The sequence below is a fragment of the Electrophorus electricus genome, chromosome 5 (genome assembly GCF_041902795.1).
Source record: "Electrophorus electricus isolate QZ-2024a chromosome 5, ASM4190279v1, whole genome shotgun sequence".
NCBI lineage: Eukaryota > Metazoa > Chordata > Actinopteri > Gymnotiformes > Gymnotidae > Electrophorus > Electrophorus electricus.
Genome location: NC_137501.1, coordinates 24115594 through 24136263, shown reverse-complemented (window position 1 = coordinate 24136263; position 20670 = coordinate 24115594). Strand labels below are relative to the sequence as shown.

At 42.7% G+C, this 20670-nt stretch overlaps 1 protein-coding gene across 3 annotated transcripts in view; it reads left to right on the top strand.

Moving 5' to 3' along the window:
• Positions 1-9299, top strand: part of LOC113590662 (ATP-binding cassette sub-family C member 2-like) — a 34482-nt gene extending 25183 nt beyond the window's left edge. For all 3 annotated transcript variants that reach the window (XM_081714486.1, XM_081714487.1, XM_081714485.1), the window contains 8 exons: positions 1986-2185; positions 2329-2455; positions 2972-3073; positions 3449-3592; positions 5331-5489; positions 5765-5931; positions 6469-6663; positions 8269-9299. In XM_081714486.1, the coding sequence (XP_081570612.1) occupies positions 1986-2185; positions 2329-2455; positions 2972-3073; positions 3449-3592; positions 5331-5489; positions 5765-5931; positions 6469-6663; positions 8269-8398 (1224 nt within the window). In that variant the 3' untranslated portion in view covers positions 8399-9299. The remainder of the gene's footprint in view (positions 1-1985; positions 2186-2328; positions 2456-2971; positions 3074-3448; positions 3593-5330; positions 5490-5764; positions 5932-6468; positions 6664-8268) is intronic.
• Positions 9300-20670: the final 11371 nt, after the last annotated feature.

The following is a 20670-nucleotide window of genomic DNA, read 5'->3' as shown; positions in this document are numbered from 1 at the left end:
CTGGCTGACAAAGGACAGCACAATAGTAACAAGTGTTTAGACAATAAGGAGCAGAATAAGTAACAAAAGAGAAAAAAATAAATAATAAAATGAAAAAATAAGCAGTTAATGTCTAGTCTGTTTTTTTAGAAATCCTAGTCTGGTCCCATGTCCAAAACCCATCCCATGCAAGAATGTCCATCAAGGGTAATGGAGAAGTAGTTAGCTGGGGTGGAGGTGTGGTGGGCTACAGCAGGGGACATCATGGGGTGGTGGGAGTAGCCTTGGAAGCTGAGATGGGTTGAGGCTGAGTAATATCATGTCATCAGAGGTAGGTGTACCTTGGGAGAAAGAGAGACTAGATTATTAGGCATGTCCAGATACAATGCTGTGTAAATTAGGGAATTATAATGTGCAAAAATGGACTCTGGCAGATCTAATATGGCAGTATAGCTGAAAGGACAGAGCCAGAAGGAACAACATGTATGAGTACACCCTGGAACATAAGCACTCTCAGTCAACCAACTTGAGTGACAAAAGAAAACCCCAAAATGTACACCTTTGCCTAAGATGGGAAGTAGTTAATAAAATGTCTAAGATTTTTTTACAGATTTTTTACAGCCTAGCCTTAAATATTGAGACTGTGTCTGTGTCTTGAACTATTATAGGAAGGTTATTCCATAGTGTGGAAGCTTTATAGGAAAAGGTTTTGCCCCTGGGGTAGATTTTCTTATTCTTGGTACTAGTAAAGAGCCTACACATTTTGATCTAAGCAGACATGGTGGGTCGTAATGCACTAGGAATTCTCTAAGGTACTGTTTGGAAAGCCTAGTCAGTGCTTTGTAGGTTAGTGGAAGTATTGTATATTCAATACGAAACTTTAATGGGAGCCAATGTAAAATAGATAAGATAGGAGTGATATGATCAAATTTTCTAATTCTAGTAGGAACTCTGCATTTTGCTGCATTTTGAAGTAGCTGGCGCTTGTTTAGGCACTTAATGGTACAGCCATATAGTAAGGCATTACAGTAGTCCAATCTTGAAGTGAAAAATGCATGCACTAGCTTTTCTGCATCATGTGAGGAGAGAATGTTCTTAATCTTTGCAATGTTCCTGAGGTGGAGAAAGGCAGTCCTAGAAATATTTGAACAACAGATTGGGATCCATAAATACTCCAAGATCTTTAACTGTTAGAGAAGATGTGATTGGGAGACCATTAAGGTTCACTCAGTAATTAGAGAGCGAGGACTAAGATGTCTCTGGGCACCTCTGTTTTGTCAGGATTAAGTGAGAGAAAGTTTCTCAGCATCCAGTGTCTCAATGATACTAAACTCATATATGTCCTCTGGTTTGGCTGAGTCATATAGCTGAGTATCATCAATATAGCAGTGGAAACTAGCAGTGTTTACGTATAATAGCACCTAGATGTAGCATATATAAAGAAAAAAGCACAGGCCCTAGAGCTTACCCTTGTAGGACACCATAGCTAACCTTGTTGTATGCTGAAAAGTCTACATTTATGTTAACAAATTGGTAGCAACTGGCTAGGTAAAATCGAATCCAGGAAATGGCTATTCCCCTAATCCCAACATTTTTTATTCTATCTAGTAAAATTTTGTTATCTATAATGTCAAATTCTGCACTCAGATCAAGCAATATATGCAAAGAGGCATAACCCTGGTCAGAAGCCAACAACAGGTCATTAACTACTTTAATCAGTGCTGTCTCTGTAGTTTGATGAGGCCTAAACTCTGACTGAAAGACTTTATGTATCTGGCTCTGATTCAGGTATGAGCTTACCTGGTGAGCTACAGCTTTTTCTAGGATCTTGGAAATAAAAGGAAGGTTTGAGATTGGCCTGTAATTTGACAGCTGACATGGGTCGAGGTTACATTTTTTGTTAAGTGGTCTGAATACTGCTAATTTAAATGATGTAGGTAAGTAGACAATATTCAAGGAGGAGTTTATTAAATTTAAATATCACAAGCATGATTCTCACATTGCAGAGGTTCTATGTGGCCACGTCTCGGCAACTGAGGCGGCTGGACTCCGTTTCCCGCTCTCCCATCTACTCCCACTTTGGAGAAACAGTTTTGGGCCTCTCCGTCATCCGAGCTTATGGGCATCAGGAACGCTTCCTGGAGCGCAACAAGATCACCATTGATGACAACCTCAAGAGTGTCTATCCTTGGATTGTTTCTAATAGGTTCGCAACTTTTGCAAGGCAGTAGCCAATAAGCGGTACAACCAGGTCCTTTCAAGATGCTCTCTCAAGGTTTTGTCTTGAATAATGAATCTCATTTCTAAATATTGTTCTACTTAAAATGCTTGCGTCTTGTTAAATTTCAGGTGGCTCGCCATCCGATTGGAATTCCTGGGTAATCTGGTGGTGTTTTTCTCAGCCTTGTTTGCTGTGTTATCCCGAGATACCTTGGACAGTGGATTAGTTGGACTATCCATCTCCTATGCTTTAAATGTGAGACTAAATCCTTTATAACATGTTATTAGTACTAATGAATTTCATGGCAGTCTATGGGTTGCTAGATGAAATATGTTAAACTTTTCAAGCTAAATTATGTTACGTGATTAAAATATAATGTAAATGAATGGAATTTGTCCTGGCAAGTGCAGTTTGACATTTTAGTGGGAATCCTAAGGGTTTTATTGTTCTATATTATTCTTTAAATGTCTGCATTAAACATCAAACATTTTTAACTATCCTACTATTTAAGGAAAGTACATAAGTTATAAGTATAGATAACTTGTATTCATTTAGATAATGTGAATTTACACCACATGTGAAATTAACCCTATATGATATAGTATATGGGAACCTATAGGTTCATACTAATATCAGTGGCATCTCAGTCAGGAGTTTTTGTTGCTTTGTTAATAACATCAATTAGTTTTTTCTGTGCTTAAAAATATTCAGTAGATGTTCACAAATGAATAATTTAAAAAAACTGTGCTCCTTTCCCTTACATATCATTAGGTGACTCAGACTTTGAACTGGTTCGTAAGAATGACATCAGAGCTGGAGACCAACATTGTGGCAGTGGAGAGAGTCAGCGAGTACACAGAGATTCCAAATGAGGTATACATCTTATTTATGAGGTCCACTAATTCCAAGGCAAACCAAACGTGACCAAGCAGTTATTATATCAAACAAATTATTTATTTGTTATAAATAATTTATATATAAATATCATGTACTATTTCACAGTACTACAGTACTCCATGTCAGCTGTTTCAGTACAAGATGGACCTAATAATTTTCCATAGTTCTTTCAAAACTATAACAATCCCACTCATATAACATACTCTATGGCTGTGTGGTCATGGTGGTATCACGGATTTGACTTTTAATGACACTTATTTTGTTAACCACATAAAAGAATGTGGTTTGCTGCAGATTTGCATGAAGTTGGTTTAACTCCTGTGTTACTTCCTTCCTTGGTGATACCTTTAGGCTGCATGGATCACAGAAAAACGGCCTTCAGCTGACTGGCCAAGCATGGGTAGGGTGCGCTTTGAGGACTACAAGGTCCGTTACCGACCAGAGTTGGACCTTGTTCTGCATGGGATAACCTGTGACATCGAAAGCAGTGAGAAGGTATATGAATAGTTTATCAATTCAATGCAGCACTAAAATCAAAGCCTATAGCACCTGGATTTCGAAAGCAGGGAAAATTGAACATGCTTCTGAGTGTAATCAAAAATCACAGGTAGCAAGGGAACATTTTTAATTCAAGAGGCTATAAATGGGAGCCTCCTCATGCATTATGGCTCCCATGGTGACACCTAGCCATGGTTTCCTTTGTTTCGGTTTCATTCTCTCCACACATTTTTGCTCTTGCTTTTGTCTCATTAGCCCTTGTCATTCTGTCTATGTTATCTTTGCTATCTTGTCATTCTGTCTATGTTATCTTTGCTATCTTGTCATTCTGTCTGTTATCTTTGCTTTTTCTGGTTTTCATCGCTGGACATAGTATAATGTTTCCTGCACTATGCTTATGTGCTGTGTTTCGTGGTGTGTCTCCCTCTTCTCAGTTTCATCATTAATTTATGTGATTATGCTATGTATTGGCTGCTTTATTATTTTCTTGCTGTTTTCTGTTTAATGCCCTTATTTCCGTTCTTTAGTAATGTACACTGGTTTTGTTTCATAGTCAACCTCCCCTGTAAAATGCCATGTAAAAATGCCATTGTAAAGGCTCTAGAAGGCACCAGAGCTCATCACATCAAGGGACAGAATGCCTCTTGTTGGCTGGATTTTGCGATCATATTTATCTTTGGGAAAGTACACCATAGGTTTGGGGAATTGTAACCCATGTTTTCGCTTCTTTTAATTAAGTATGTGGTAAAATCAATCATCAAATATCTTTAGGTAAAAAAGTAGCACATAACTTCTGTTATCTTCTTTCATGACAGCTACTGCAGCCTGAGTGTGAATAGCATACACATTTCAATTATGCTACAGTGACAATTAAGTCACGTTAAGCCATATAATAATTAAAATGATAAGACAATTGTTAGGCCAGAAAATCAGCTGATAGTTTTGACAGTGGTGTGAAAGGGAAGGATAGGAGCCTTCAGACACCTCCCACTCACTACATTCACTGTTGCACCCACGTTCACTGGGCAGATGTTGTGGCGTAGCTGCCAACACTCCAGTGCTGTCCTCATCTTTACTTCTCCTGTTCCTCTCCCATTTGCAATACGTCAGATTGTTTCTCCTTTAACCCTTTCAATTTGATGGGGTCATGTCTATATTTTTCACAGGTTGAACATTTATGAGAACAAATTTGCTTTTTTGTCTTTTTATGTAGTGTCTGAGTCAATGATCATATTCCCATATTCTGAGGGAACTGTTCTATAGTTTTCTGCTTTGACATCAATATAACACATAGATAGGACTACTGGCAGTCCTCAGTTCATTTCTTAAATGTATGGTCAACTTCAACCTTCTTTATTGTTTAATATTCTAAATATTTTAGATCCAAAAGTATGGGAGAGAATAGAATTGCTTGGATAGAACTGTCCAAAATTTCCACTAGCAAAAATGGGTTGAGACTAAATCCTGTTAAAACTGCTATAGTCAGAACTACATTTGATTCGTTACAATAATTTTTATTATCATATTTCTTTGCTAAAGTCCTACATATATGTTCAGTTCATAACTGTTGTATGCTTTGAATTTTTTCTTTTGAAGACTTGTCTGCTGTAGCTGACCTAATCTAACTAGATTAATTTTATAACCTTCAAATTGTAATTCACAGGTATTTTTAATGTTTTTAGATGGTCTCTGGTTGCGTCACTGTCCTGCCTTGTGGTGGATTTCTAATTTGTAGATCGGCATTGTGGGTCGCACTGGAGCGGGCAAGTCCAGCCTGACCAACTGTCTGTTCCGTATCATTGAGGCGGCCGAGGGTCGAATTCTCATAGACGGGGTGGACATTGCTATCTTGGGCCTCCATGACCTCAGGAGCAGACTGACCATCATTCCTCAGGTGATGGATAGATTTCGCATCAGTGCACTTGCTCGAAGATGTTCTGCACAAACAAACAGAGGAGTACCAGTGGGGCAAATGTTGCAGCACTACAAAAATAATTTCTGCCCTGTTGTGGAAGGCATTAAGAACAGCATCTTATGCTTATTTTAAAAAATCCTAGAGGTAACCTAGTTTTCTCAAAGGTTTCTGTAATCTACACTTGTTTGTTTGTTTTTTTTGTTGTCTGTGATGCTAAGGGATAATGGGTTGAATCAATCTGGTTTCATATGCAGGACCCGGTGCTGTTTTCTGGGAGTCTGCGGATGAATTTGGACCCATTTGAGAAGTTTAGTGATGAGGAGATCTGGAAAGTTCTTGAGCTGGCTCACTTGAAGGACTACGTAGGGAGTCTGGCAGCAGGGCTGCAGCACGAGGTCTCAGAGGGAGGGGAGAATCTCAGGTTGGTTTGCCCAAGCATAAAGAAGCATTTAATCCTACAGTTTCTGACCATCTACAACAATGCATTCACAGTCTCCAAACAGAAATACTCTGAAATATAGCTTAATCATATTAGATCTACATTATATGGATCATTATCTTTAAATACACTGGTTGTCTTCTAGATTTATATTTATAGTTGGATCTGCAAATATGTTTTCCATATGTTTGCCATATTGTTGCTATGTTATGTTATAGTTCTTGACCTTCTTTACCCGTTCGTTCATAAAATACCTAGCAAGGCATTAAGGTGAGAGTGGCAATGTATCTTCCATTGCAGAGGCAACTACTGAAGTAGCCTAGCCTAGTATTTATTTACCCAATCTTTGGGATACAGTAGACATTTCATATCTTTGTTCAAACCCAGCTCCCACCATGCCTGAACCAAGCCTTCAGGAGAACTGATTAATTGATAGATATATACTGGGTTAGGAAGCAAAAATGTGGAGCAGCCAGCAAGTTCTGAGGACAGAACTGTGAAATGTGCCATCTTTCCTAGCTTGGGTCAGAGGCAGCTGCTCTGTCTGGCCAGAGCTCTGCTGCGCAAGTCAAAGATTCTGATCCTGGATGAGGCCACAGCCGCAGTGGACCTGGAGACTGACGGCCTGATCCAGGGCACCATCCGGCGCGAGTTTGCCCACTGCACTGTGCTCACCATTGCCCACCGTCTTCACACCATCCTAGACAGCTCACGGTGAGAAGGGGCCATTAGGGCTATCTAAAATGAAAGTGCAAGAATTTCTTGACTCAGACATAACTAAGGGGGAACTTATAAAGGTAATTAATGCCTTGTCTGCAGGTAAGGTGCCGGGGCCTAATGGCTTCACTGCAGAATATTTCAAGAGCTTTGCATCAGAAATAGCTTAATTTCTGCTGGAGGTGTTTACAAAGGCATTAGTGAGGAGTGTATTCTTGGGGACTTTGAGGCAGACCTTCATTAATCTTGTTCCTAAGTTGTCTCCAGTAGCTGCTATTTCTCTGGATGCTGAAAAGGCATTGCATATGGTTAAATGTGGCCATTGATTCAAAATTCTGAGAGTATGGGTTGGGCAACACCTTTATAAAAGTGGATTCAGTTATGTAAACATGTAGGCACCCAGAGCATGTAATACAAACCAATGAGCTCATTTATGAATAGTTTGCACTTGGGAGGAGATCAAGGGCTCATCTCCTTTCTTGTTTGATTAAGCTATGGAAACTTTGTCAGTTGCCATGAGGAGGGAGACAGACTTCCAGGTTACCTTAGAAGGAATTTCAGTGCATAAACTCATGCTTTATGCAGATTATATATTATTACTTGTAACCAACCCTGGAAGGATATTTTCAGGTTATAGTTTGAATTGGTCCAAGTCAGAATAGCGTTTTCCCCTTCAAATATCTTCCAACCAGGTGAATTTCAGTGGCCCAAGCAAGGTATCTGATATCTAGGCATCCTGTTGTCCCCTCGGGTGAAAGACCTGGTTAATGTCAATGCGGATCCATTATTACATAAAATCTCTTGTGATGTTAATAGATGAGTGGCTCTTATTTTTTTTCTGTGGATGGGAATGTCAATGTTATAAAAGTGAATTGCATTCCCAAACTCAATTACATCATTCACTCTCTTCCATTGGATCGTCTGTATTTCAGGTGGTTGGATAACAAAAACATTTATTTCAAATGGTAAATGATCCTTTAAACCTCAGTAAATTACAAAGACATTCTTTTAATCTAACATTTCTCTTACAAGTGTGAATAGCTCTATTAGGATAGTGAATGAAGGACAGAATGTTAGTGGTCAGACATGAGTTAGCAGTAGATGTGATAAAGCATGAGACTGGAAATTGGTAAGCAACAGTTTCAGGTTTTACATTGAATTGCATTATTTATGCGAAAGCTAGACATGGTGATGCATTTAGCAGGTGAGCAAATACTTTATTTTATTGAACTAACAATTACATATGAGGACAGAATTGAGGAAGCCTTTAAATGAAAAACTGAAATATGCACACTTGATTGCTGAGGTGAGGGAACTCTGGTGGCAAGCACATATTAAGGCAGTAGAGATAAGGACTAGAGGATTTGTAGCCAAGACAGCCACTTTGCTTATTGCTGAGTTTGCTTTTTAGAGGACGTTCACCAAGAGTAGCATTAAGATTTATCAGAAGTAGCTGAAAGGGCTAGTCAGTCGCAGGAGGTAACTGATTACTTGAGGGAGGTGCATCATGATGTTCCACATTGTAACTGGTGGAGTCGTAGGACTGATGGTACTGAGTGTTATTTTAAATTGTGCCTGAGCCATTTCCATTTCTCTGCACAGGGTGATGGTATTGGATGCTGGGAAAATAGTGGAGTTCGATTCCCCAAGCATACTGTTTGAGAAGAGGGGCCACTTCTATTCCCTGGCAAAAGAAGCCGGAATCTCATCGATACAATACACAGTAATTTAAGAACTGCATAAGTGGCAGCCCAGAGCATCCGACAATGAAACAAGAAGTGGCATGCATGATTGTGGTTGCCAGTGTTCTGCTATGGTCCCACTAAGCATATGCAAGGAGGACAGCACCATTCCAGGAGACACTGAGTCTATAAACCACACTGGATATGAGCTTCCATTCAATTATTTAACTGGAAAAGTGCAATACAAGAAAGGGCTTCCCACTGCAGCTTTGTCACTACATATTACTCTTAAATTGCTTTTGTGCACTTCATCCTGCTCCTGTTGTCATCTGTCGTCAACTACTGAGGCTGGCATATTAATTCCATGATATTTCATATATGAAGTTGTGTCCTTGGCTTAATTATTTTCCATGACCTTTCCACGTTGTATCACTTCTTAATTTTTGGATAATCTATCGCTTAGCTTTTTGGCCAGAACTCAGGCCGTACTATCAACTAATCAACACAAAATTAGTTAAATCAACTTGTAGCAATGTGACGATTGGCCACCTCTTAGCATCTCTGTTTTATTATTTCTCTCTGTCGTATCTTTTTTTCATTTACTTCCTTGTTCCGCTCCTTGGTTTCGTTTTCTCCGGCCCTTCTCTGTTCCTTTATTCCAGTCCGTGTTTTAGTTCTCCCTGTTATGTTTACCTGCATCTGATTTTCTTTGATTGTCTTGGTTATTTTAGCCCTGTGTTTTGTCTTCTAGTTTGTTGGTTGTTGTGGTAAGTTATGTTCTTCTGTCCGGTTTGCCCTCTGCTCTGTTACTGTTGTCCTCATCATTGCTTTTCTGTTTACTCTGGTCATGTGTTATTTTACACTCAGTGTTACCCCTTTGCCTCTGTTTGTTTTACCCTTTGTGTTCGTGTTTCCTCAATTAATAAACCGCCTCCTGCATTTTGCATTCTACCTCTCGCCTTGTTCCTGTTGGAAGCGTTACAAGCAACAGCACCTTTTGATTTAAAATTAGAACTGCTTCATATACAATACCTCACACCTACAGTTATCATTGTGAGTTAGACTGGAAGAATGCTTGGCTTTAAATGAAGCTACACCAATAGGATATAATAACGCACATAATCCTTGTTTACATGACAAGCAACCATTCTTACTCTTCATACCAATGACAAAACAGGTTACAAATTAAATTCCTTTGAAATTCTTAAATTGAACATAATATCTACAAGTAAGACATCTTTAGTTATTCTCACTAATTACTGTAACTTTGGCAGCAAGGAGGGAGTGAGAGGTGAGTGAAAGTCAAGAGAATTTTTATTCTCCATAACAGCTTGACTCAATTGAACCTCAAACAAAAAAGCTGACAGTTAAAAGTTTAGTTCCAATGCAAGCAGTTTTCATTTGGTTATTTTTAAATCCTTTGAGTGTTTATGTGCAGTTCTGGAAAGGGTAACAAGAATATTACTAGTAATTCAGGCCTGCAAACTACAATGCAGATTTTATTAATGAATTTACAGATGTTATATTTTTTTCGCACTGATTTTAACTGCTTTGTATTTGCTGGTTATTTTAAATTACATATTGACAATCTGGAGGACAATTGGGATCTTTTCATCATATTGACTGGTAGCACACACTTTCATGATCATACTCTGGATTTGGTCATCTCAAAAGGTCTCAACAGGCCTCTATTAAGGATGTAGCTTGTCAGATCATTACTGTGTGTTCTTACATATGTCGACCTAACTAGAACTCAAGACCAGATTAGTCAGTCATGAGAAGAAGTTTATAAATGACAGAACACCTACATATTTCATGAGCAAATGTGCAGAATCCATAGAAACAATCCAAGTCTGTTGATGCTCTGCTGTATACCTTCAGATAACAAATTGTTAGTGTTATGGATGAGATTACTCCAGTTACAGCAAAAACCATTTCATGCCAAAAGAAAGTACCATGGAGAAATGCTACCACATTTCAAATCCAAAAGAGAGAATACAGGAACTTCTGATGCACAAAGAAATCTTCAGAATCTTGCTATGCATACCAGGCCCGCAGACTACGGCGTCGCCTAAGTCCGAATGCTGAACGGGGAGACACCGCAAGAGGTGTGAAAGGAAGCAGAAGCAGGGTAAGCGAGCTGGGGTCTGTGCTAGGCTAAAAGCTAATCCTAGCAGACCAGCTCTACCATCTCTATTCCTTTCAAATGTCTGCTCCTTGGATAATAAACTGGACTGCATCAAACTCCAGCAGACTACAAAGCGAGAGTTCAGAGACTGCTGTGTTTTAGTCTTTACTGAAACATGGCTCAGCGACAGTATTCCAGATGTTGCCATTCATCTGGATGGATTAGTCTCAATCCGTGCCGATAGAGACAATGCACTCTCCAGCAAAACATGTGGCGGAGGAGTATGCATTTATATCAATGAGTCCTGGTGTAAAAACTCTGTGCTTGTCGTTAAGTACTGCTCACTGCTGGTGGAGTTTGCTATTGTCAGATGCAGACCTTTTTATTTACCGCGGGAATTCACCTCCGTGTTTATAAACACGCTGTACATTCCACCCAGCGTGAACACACGAGAGGCTCTATAGGAACTATATGGAGCGATTAGTGAACTGCAGAACGTTCATCCAGACGGACTGTTTATTGTTGCTGGAGACTTCAACCATGCAAATCTCAAGTCAGTACTGCCTAAATTCCATCAACATGTGAACTTTGCAACGAGAGGAGTGAACGTGCTGGATCTCAACACAAACATTTCCATTGCGTACCGGGCAGAGCCCCACCCCCACCTCGGATACTCTGATCACATGTCTGTAATGTTGATTCCTGCATATAGACCGATCGTCAGACGCTCGAAACCGCTTCTGAAGCAGGTGAGAACCTGGCCAGCAGGAGCCATCTCTGCTCTTCAGGACTGTTTTGAGCAGACGACTTGGATCACATTCAAGGAGGCTGCTACTGACGGTGGCACTGTTAACCTGGAAGAGTATACAGCATCAGTGACTGGCTACATCAGCAAGTGCATTGATGATGTTATTGTCTCCAAGACCATCACCACACGCCACAACCAGAAGCCATGGATGATTGCTGAGGTGCGCATTGCTACTGAGGACCCGTGACTCAGCCTTCAGAACAGGTGACAGAGAGGCTCTCAGGAAAACAAGAGTCACATCTGATCAGGGAAGCAAAGCGTGCACATGCAAAGAAGATCCATGGACACTTCAAAGACACTGGTGACACACGGCGCATGTGGGAGGGCATTCAGGCCATTACTAACTACAGGAAAACATTACCTTCCTGTGACAGTAATGCCATCCTCCCAGATGCACTGAATGACTTTTATGCATGGTTTGAGGCGCAGAACAATGTTGCAGCAGAAAAGTCCATCCCTCCGCAAAATGACCAGGTGCTGTGCCTGACGGCAGCTGATGTGAGGCATACTTTGCATGGAGTTAATCCACGGAAAGCTGCTAGACCAGACAACATCCTGGGTTGTGTGCTCAGAGAATGTGCTGACCAACTCATTCAATATCTCTCTGAGCTGCGCCGTGGTCCCAATATGCTTCAAGACCACCACCATCGTCCCCGTGCCTAAGAAGCCCACGGTGTTATGTCTCAATGATTACTGTCCCATCGCACTCACATCCATCATCATGAAGTGCTTCGAGAGACTCGTCATGAGACACATCAAGACCCAGCTTCCCCCTTCTCTGGACCCCCTGCAGTTCACATACCGCTCCAACCGCTCTACAGATGATGCCATCTCTACCACACTTTATCTGGCACTCAGACATCTGGATAAAAAGGGCACCTACATAAGAATGCTGTTCATAGACTTAAGTTCAGCATTCAACTCCATTGTTCCTCAGCATCTGATTAGAAAGTTGAGCTTACTGGGCTTGAACACCTCCCTCTGCAACTGGATCCTGGATTTCTTGACTGGTAGACCTCAGTCAGTCTGGATTGGGAGCAGCACTTCCAACACCACCACACTGAGTACTGGTGCTCCCCAGGGCAGCGTGCTCAGCCCTCTGCTGTTCAGACTGCCGACTCATGACTGTGCAGTGATGTACAGTTCAAATCACATCATCAAGTTTGCTGATGACACGACTGTGGTGGGTCTCATCAACAAAGACAACGAGTCAGCATACAGAGAGGAGGTGCAAGAACTGGTGAGCAACAGGTCAACAACCTGTATCTGAATGTTGACAAGACAAAATAAATGGTTGTTGACTTCAGGAGAGCAAGGCGAGATTACTCCCTGCTTGCCATCAACGGCTCCTCAGTGGAGATCATCAAGAACATCAAGTTCCTTGGTGTTCACATAGCAGAGAACCTCACCTGGTCCCTGAACACCAGTTTCATCACCAAGAGAGCCCAGCAATGTCTTTACTTCCTTCGGAAGCTGAGGGAAGCCCATCCCCCATCAACCATCCTCACTACCTTCTACAGAGGTACTGTAGAGAGCATCCTGAGCAGCTGCATCATTACCTGGTTTGGGAACTGCACCGCCTTTGACCGCAAGACCCTCCAGAGAATAGTGAGAACAGCTGAGAAGATCATTAGGGTCTCTCTTCTCTCCATCACAAACATCTACATAACACGCTGCATCCGGAAAGCCACCAACATTGTGAAAGACCCCACACACCCCTCACATGAACTGTTCACCCTTTTGCCATCTGGAAGAAGGTACCACAGCATCCAGTCCCGCACCTCCAGACTGTGCAACAGCTTCTTCCCAGAAGCCATTAGACTCCTGAACTCTGGCTAACTCCAATTCCAATTCAGATTCCAAAATGGGCACTTTTATACATGTTTATACACAGTCACACACACACACACACACACACATACACACACATACATATATACATACATACATACATTTCTATACACACACTTACACATTGTTTTGCATTGGACTAGTGCTGAAGTCAAACCTCACACAAACTATGCACTCCTGTTGCAGTCTTGCACATTATCCTACTTGCTGCTAGAGTACTGTCCTAAACCAGCACTGTACTCTGAACTGTTCTGGCTGCTACAGGTGACTGCTTCGTTCAGGGTAGCATGTCACTGATTCCTATGCACAACTCGCTTTACATATGCCCAATACTGTGTAGTGGACTAAATAATTGCACTGTCTACTCATTTTGTATTTGTTCTGTCCTGTATTTATTATTGTTTATTTAATGTTTATTTAATGACATTTTTGCACTATATTCGACTGTTTGCACTTGTGTAGCATGTTGTCTGTTGCACTGTTGTTTTGTGTTGCACCATGGTCCTGGAGGAACATTGTCTCATTTTTGTTGTGTACTTGTATATAGCTGAAATGACAATAAAACCTCTTTGAACTTTGAAAGATTGGCTGCATGATTGCAATACATTAATATGCCAAGCTAGACAATTTTCTCCAAAATACTTTTCAACATGCTTGACAAATTAACAAACTCATAAACACAAATGGCCTATTAATTAGTCTCAAATGAACAATGTAATTATTTTATATCCTTTGTAAGCGCTAAAATTAATATTTTTTGTGATTGTGTGTTTCCTCCATAAATAAACTGCCCCCTGCACAGCCTTTCGCCTGTTCCGATTGGAAATGATACAATATCCACCAATGCGACGTCTCCATCACTATGTAAAGTTATTATGGTTAAAAGGTTAAGTGCCATTAACAATTTTAATCAATACAGTACATTACCACAAATCAGTAACTTGCAGCCTCAATGCCTTGGTGAGTACCTTCTTAAAGTATTTCACTCCATAGCAGCCAACATACTTGAAATGCTTCTCACACACTTTTTGGGCACTGCAAATTGCAGTTGTGAAGCATCTGCTTAAAAAAAGGAAAATGTGGAAGCAACTCTAAGTAATTACAGGCCCATTTCCAATCTACTGTTCATTGAGAAAATCATTTTCAAGCAAATTTCAGTCAGATTTTCATCTTACTTATAGTACTGAGACTGCTCTAATGAAAGTAATTGTTGACTATTTAAATACAGACTTTGGGAAAATATCAAGTTTAGTACTGCGTAATCTTTGTGCAGCCTTTGATACAATAGCCCATTCATGTAGATAGACTTGAAAAGTGGGTCGGATTAAATAATAAGTTATTATTTAACTTATACAAGCTTCTCCTTCATCATATATTACAAAATTTTAGGCTTACCACAGCTATGCAGATAACAATTAGATTTACTTAGCTCTCTTTTCAAACAATTATGGTCCCATCGACTCTCTTTGAAAGTATATTGAGCACATCACTCATAGGATGGGCCAAAACTTTGTGTAGTTGAATATGGATAAAACAGGCAATAGCAATGCAAGGCACAGACTAGCTGCCTTGTTGGACTTAAAAGCCATAAAATCTAAAGAGCTAGCTCATAACCTTGGCATAGCCTCTGATCACAGTTTTAGCAGTCCATTAAATCAGTTACTAAATCAACTTAAGAACAAGATTAACAAGATCAGAGATTTCCTGGTAAAACCAGATCTATAAAAACTCTAAAAAATGCTTTTATCTCTAGCTGGGTTGACTACTGTAATGGCCTCCTAATGGGACACTCAAAAAGATAATCAAACAGCTATGATTGATTCAAAATGCAGCTGCAATAGGTTTCACTAGGAGCAAAAGATAAGAACAATTTATTCTTATTCTTAAGTCTTTATACTGGCTACCACTAATTTACAGAGATGACTGTGTTATTGCTGGTCTATAAATCGATTAATGGTGTTGGACCAACTAACTGATATGCTGCAGGGATATGAGCCAGGGTGAGCTCTCATATCATTAAGAACTCGTTACTTAATCCTGCCCAGGGTAAAGACAGCATGTAGAGACAGTGTTTAGCTATTATGGTATTTTTAAATGCAACCAGTTTTCAGATATTAGAAGGGCCTAGGCTTTCAGCTCAGGTCAATCACTTTTTCCACGAATCCCATCGCACTGGATTTTCAACTTTTAAGCATTACTGTTCACTTTTATTTCTTGTTTATATTTTTGATTTTATATATATTTTTGGGACAGCATGCATGTAGTATGAGTGATGCCTGGATGCCCATTACACAAGGTCATGTGAACCCATTCCAGAAGTGTTCCTCTAAGGGAAGCTGGAACATATTTTTTACTGGGGGGGCACTCCTCTGGGCTAGGGTCATCATTGAGAGCCTCCTCTAGGTCCTCTTGAAAGTCCCACCATATAGGAGCTAGGAAGCTGCTGTTAGGCAGGATTGGCTCTGGATCCTGGTTAGTCTATGCCCTATAGTGGATACGCAATAAAGCATCAGCCTTCTGATTTTTGGAACCAGGTCTGTAAGACACAGAAGCAAAACTGGGAGAAGAACAATAACCACCTGGCTTGCCCTGTGTTCAGTCCCCGAGCTGACTTGAGGTACTCCATGTTTCTAACCAGTGTCTAAATTGATCCAGTGCTAGTTTGACAGCGCAAAGCTCCGGTTCCCTACATCATAAGTGCAGGGATGAGTGTGGTTCCTGGTATTCATAACAATTTTACCTCATTGTTTGTTTGTTTGTTTGTTTGTTTTTTTCATTTTTGGCAAAAACCTTCCTAAGGTGATAGATCTTGGGATGAAATGAACTTTATTATTCTTCTATGTCTATGTAAAGCAAATAGATTTATGATTGCAATCAGACTGCATCTGCTTGTGGATACCTGAAGCATATGCAATAAAAAATATTCTTAATGTACGTTAAAGGAGCAGTCTGTAGCATCTAGCAGTGAAGTTGCAGATTGACAACCAGTTGAATACCCTTTCCTCACCTTTCCAATGATACAATATATTGTTATAAAACATAAATGAAAATTTAAAGTAGTTCATATCGTGTTATGTTATTGGTCAGGGTATTCCCCAAGGATCTGTTCTTGGCCCCTTGCTTTTTATCACTTACTTGGGGTTAAGCTTTTTACATCCTCTGGCAAACCTGAAATATCTGGTAGATAACCATATGCAAACTGTTAAGTGTTGGCGCCAGGCCGAGGCCCCTACCGGCCACCAGAGGGAGGCCTCGAGTTAACCACACCACTAATCAGGCTTAACACCCAACAGCTGGGCTAGACCTTATATAAGCCCAGTGAACCAATCATTTAGTGCTGGGTCTTAGCAAAAGTTCTGATCCAAGCTCCTAGCCGGTAGCTTAAGGTATTGAGGTCTGTGTTTTTACACATCCCCTCCTCTCTCCAGTTTTCCCTCTTGAGTTTATCGGGGGCTTCCCTTAGCAATTCAAGTTCCTCCCTGTTTTCTGGTTTTGTTTGGGAAGTTTGAGTATTCTTCAGTGCATCGGGATTGCCATTTCTTCCCCTGGAGTCCTTTGTTCTCCCTTTTTTCCACACTCGGTGTGGTGTTTAGTTTTTCCTTTTGTGTTACCTGACCCAAACCCTAACTGTTCGGCACATGGGCCCACTATTGTTAGAATGTGGTTGCTCACCCAGTAGGCTGTTGGTATCATCACCCAGCTGACCACCTTACAGAAAGACCCAGCTCTACAGTTAGATCTGGAACAGGTAAAGGTGGCTCTGACTAATCAGGGGGTTAGGGTTGGTTGACAATATCAGGCCCTGCAACAGATTCTCTCAATTGCAGGCCCTGACAGATGGCCTGACACTAACACCAGTGCCTCTGGCTGCCCCTAGTCAGGAGGTGGCTGTGGCAGTAGCAGAGCCAGCCCAAATCTTGCCCACCTCGTGCTCAGAGCCATTGCTCCCTGTCCCTGAGTGCTATGCCAGTGAGGCAGGAGGTTGTAGAGGTTCCTTCTTCAATGCTCACTGGCTTTTGAGCAGCAGCCATCTTGGTTCCCCACAGAGTGATCAAAGGTGGTGTACATCATCTCCCTTCTGAATGGGCAGGCCACCCTGGTCTGGGAGCACCAAACAGATGTATGTTCCACTGTGGTGGAGTTCAACACTGCCCTCAAGTGAACTTTTGACCATCCAGTCATGGGAGGGGAGACGATTTCCTGTCTTCTTAATATATTTCAAGGGAAAAGAGCAGTAGCTGATTATGTGATTGAGTTCTGCACTGTGGTGGCTGAGAGTGGATGGAACCCCACAGAGCTGATGGCTGCTTTTCACCAGGGCCTCAGCAAGGACCTTAAAGATGAACTGGTCCACCGTGATGCTCCCGCCTCTCTCGAGGACCTGATCAATCTGGTCTTGCGTGCGGCAGAGGCGCAGAACATGGGGACCATATATCAGGCGAGGCTCCCATGGAGCCATGGAGCTCCATGCCCCCTTAGCCCTGTTCATGTACATGACAAGCAGGGGGAGTCCGGATCCCAACCAATGCAGCTAGAACACAACCGCCTTTCCCAGAGTGAATGCGATGCTCGGATGTGGGAGGGAAAATGTCTGTACTGGGGAAGCTCAGGTCATCTCCGCCCAGCTTGTCCTGAACTTCAGGGAAAAGACAACATCCATCAAGGGAGGGAGGATCTCTGACAAACTTGAGCAGTCCTCCCTGAGCCCAGGGGTTGTCTTTAAATACCACAATTGCCTGGGGAACATCTGAAACACATCTCCAGGCATTCGTGGACTCAGGAGCAGCAGGCAACTTTCTCAATGCTGGGTTAGCCAACAAGCTAGCCCTGCCACTAGTCCCACTGACCGAAGCCTTACCCATTGCTGCCATCGATGGTCGGTCCCTGGAGCCAGGGGTTGTTGGCCATCAGACTCGTCCAATCACGTTGCGAGTCGGCCCACACACTGAACAGATTGTGCCATATATATCCATGCTCCTGACTTGCAACTCATTTTGGGGTACCCCTGGCTTCAGCGACATAATCCTCATGTGGACTTGCTGACCCGTTCAGTGCTGTCTTGGGGGTTTGTCATGTCGGAGCTACTGCTTGCAGCTACCCAAGCCTCGGTCTGGGTCCAGTCATGGTTTCGGGTGTCTGGACCTATCTCAAGTCCCGCAGGAATACTGGGACCTCAGGGAAGTATTTAGCAAACAGATGGCCCAACTATTGTTTCCCCACCATCCATATGACATGACCATAAACCTCCTCCCAGGCTCCAGTCCCCCTAGAGGCCACCTGCTCTCCCTTTCGGGGCCCGAACATCAGGTAATGGATGAGTATATACAAGAATCCTTGGCCCTAGGGTTAATCTGGCCATCTACTTCCCCAGCTTGCGCAGGGTTCATCTTTGTCAGGAATAAAGATGGTGGGCTATGCCCCTGTATAGACTACTGGGGCCTTAACAAAATGACCAAGGACCGCTATCCATTGCCCTTCGAGACACTGCAGCAGGCCTCTGTTTTTACTAAACTGGACCTGCGCAGTGCCTACAACTTGGTGAGAATCTGTGAGGGGGATGAGTGGAAGACAGTGTTCATCAACCCCTCTTGGCACTACGAATACCTCGTCATGCCATTTGGGTTGATGAACACACCCGCCGTCTTCCAATGGTACATCAATGAGGTCTTAAGGGAAGGCCTTGACAGGTACATGTTCGTCTACCTAGATGACATATTGCTTTATAGTCAAATGGTAAACGAACATGTTACCCATATTAGGTGGGTCCTCCAGCTCCTACTCAAGAACCACCTTTTCGTCAAGCTGGAGAAGTCCACATTCCATGCACAACCTATCTCCTTTTTGGGATTTATCTTCTCCCACAGCACATTATGCATGGACCCGGCCAAGGTACAGGCTGTGGAAAGCTGGCCTAGACCCACCTCAGTGCGTCTGATCAAATGCTTCCTGGGCTTCAAGAACTTTTACCGCAGGTTTGTGAAGAGCTTTAGCATGATTGCAGCCCCACTGACTGCATTGACCAGGAAAGCATCTGGTCGGTTCTGCTGGTCCACTGAAGCCCAGCAGGCATTCAAAGAACTAAAGCACTGTTTAATCACGGCTCCTTTTCTTCGGCTCCCCAATGCAGAACTTCCATTTGTCGTTGAGGTAGATGCATCTGAGGTGGGTGTTGGTGCAGTTCTGTCCCAGCAATCAGGAGAGGACAAAAGACTGCATCCCTGTGCTTACTTCTCTTGGTGTCTGTCCCCAGCAGAACAGAACTATGACGTGGGTGACCGCAAATTACTGGTGGGTCAAGCTTGCCCTTGAGGAGTAGAGACACTGGCTGGAGGGAGCAAAACACCCATTTCTGGTCTGGACAGACCACAAAAACTTCGCTTACCTACAGCAGGCCAAGCAACTTAATTTGCGGCAGGCCAGATGGGGACTGTTCTTTGGGGACTGTTTGATTTTACCTTATCATACAGGCCAGGCACTAAGAACATTTAAACCCAATGCCCTCTCCTGTCAGTGGCAATCTTTGCCGCCCTTTGCTCCACCCTCGACCATTGTCCCAAGGGCCTGCGTCATAGCGCCAATCCAGTGGGGGGTTGAGAAGGCAGTACGTCAGGTTCTCATGGCTGAACCAGACCTGGGTGGAGACCCACCGGGACAGCTGTATGTACCCATGGCGGTTAGAGCTCAGGTCCTTGAGTGGGGACGTGCATCCCCCATTTCAGCGCACCCAGGAGTCACGCAGACGCTTGAGTTTCTCCGTGGGCAGTTTTGGTGGCCGCGCATAGAACCCGACGTCCGAGGATTTGTGAACTCCTGTCGCATCTGCGCTCAGTGCAAAGACCCTAGGACAAGGCCTACTGGTCTGTTGCACTCACTGGCTGTTCCTTCATGCCCTTGGTCTCATCTGTTGCTCAATTTTATCAAGGGGCAACACTGTGTGATTTTGGTGGTTGTTGACAGGTTCTCCAAGGCCAGCCAATTCGTTGCACTGCCGAAATTGCCATCTGCGAAAGAGACAGCTAAACTATTACTTACTCAAGTTGTCCGTATTCATGGGCTGCCTAGCGACATTGTGTCAGACCGTGGGCCTCAATTCACTAGCTGGTTCTGGGGGCCCTTTTGTTGGTTGTTGGGCGCAGAAACCAGCTTGTCCTCTGGCTTCCGTCCCCAATCCAACAGCCAGACCGAGAGAGTTAACCAGGACCTGGAGTGCACCCTCTGATGTCTGTCTGTCTGTCTGGCCTCTTCCTGCCCATCCTCTTGATCTGAGCACCTATCCCTGTGGCACTCCTCCTTAGGCATGTCGCCATTTGAGTGCCAGTACGGTTATGCTCCGCTAATGTTTGCCAACCAGGGGGCTGACATGGGTATCTGGTCTGCTGAGCAGACAGTCAAGCACTGCCGCTTAGCCTGGCGGAGGGCAAACAGGGCTCTCTTATCTGCTACGGCTGCTCAAAAAATGTTATGCCAACAAGAGACGGCGACCAGCGCCAACTTATCAGCCAGGACAGCGGGTTTGGCTATCAGCCAAGGACCTA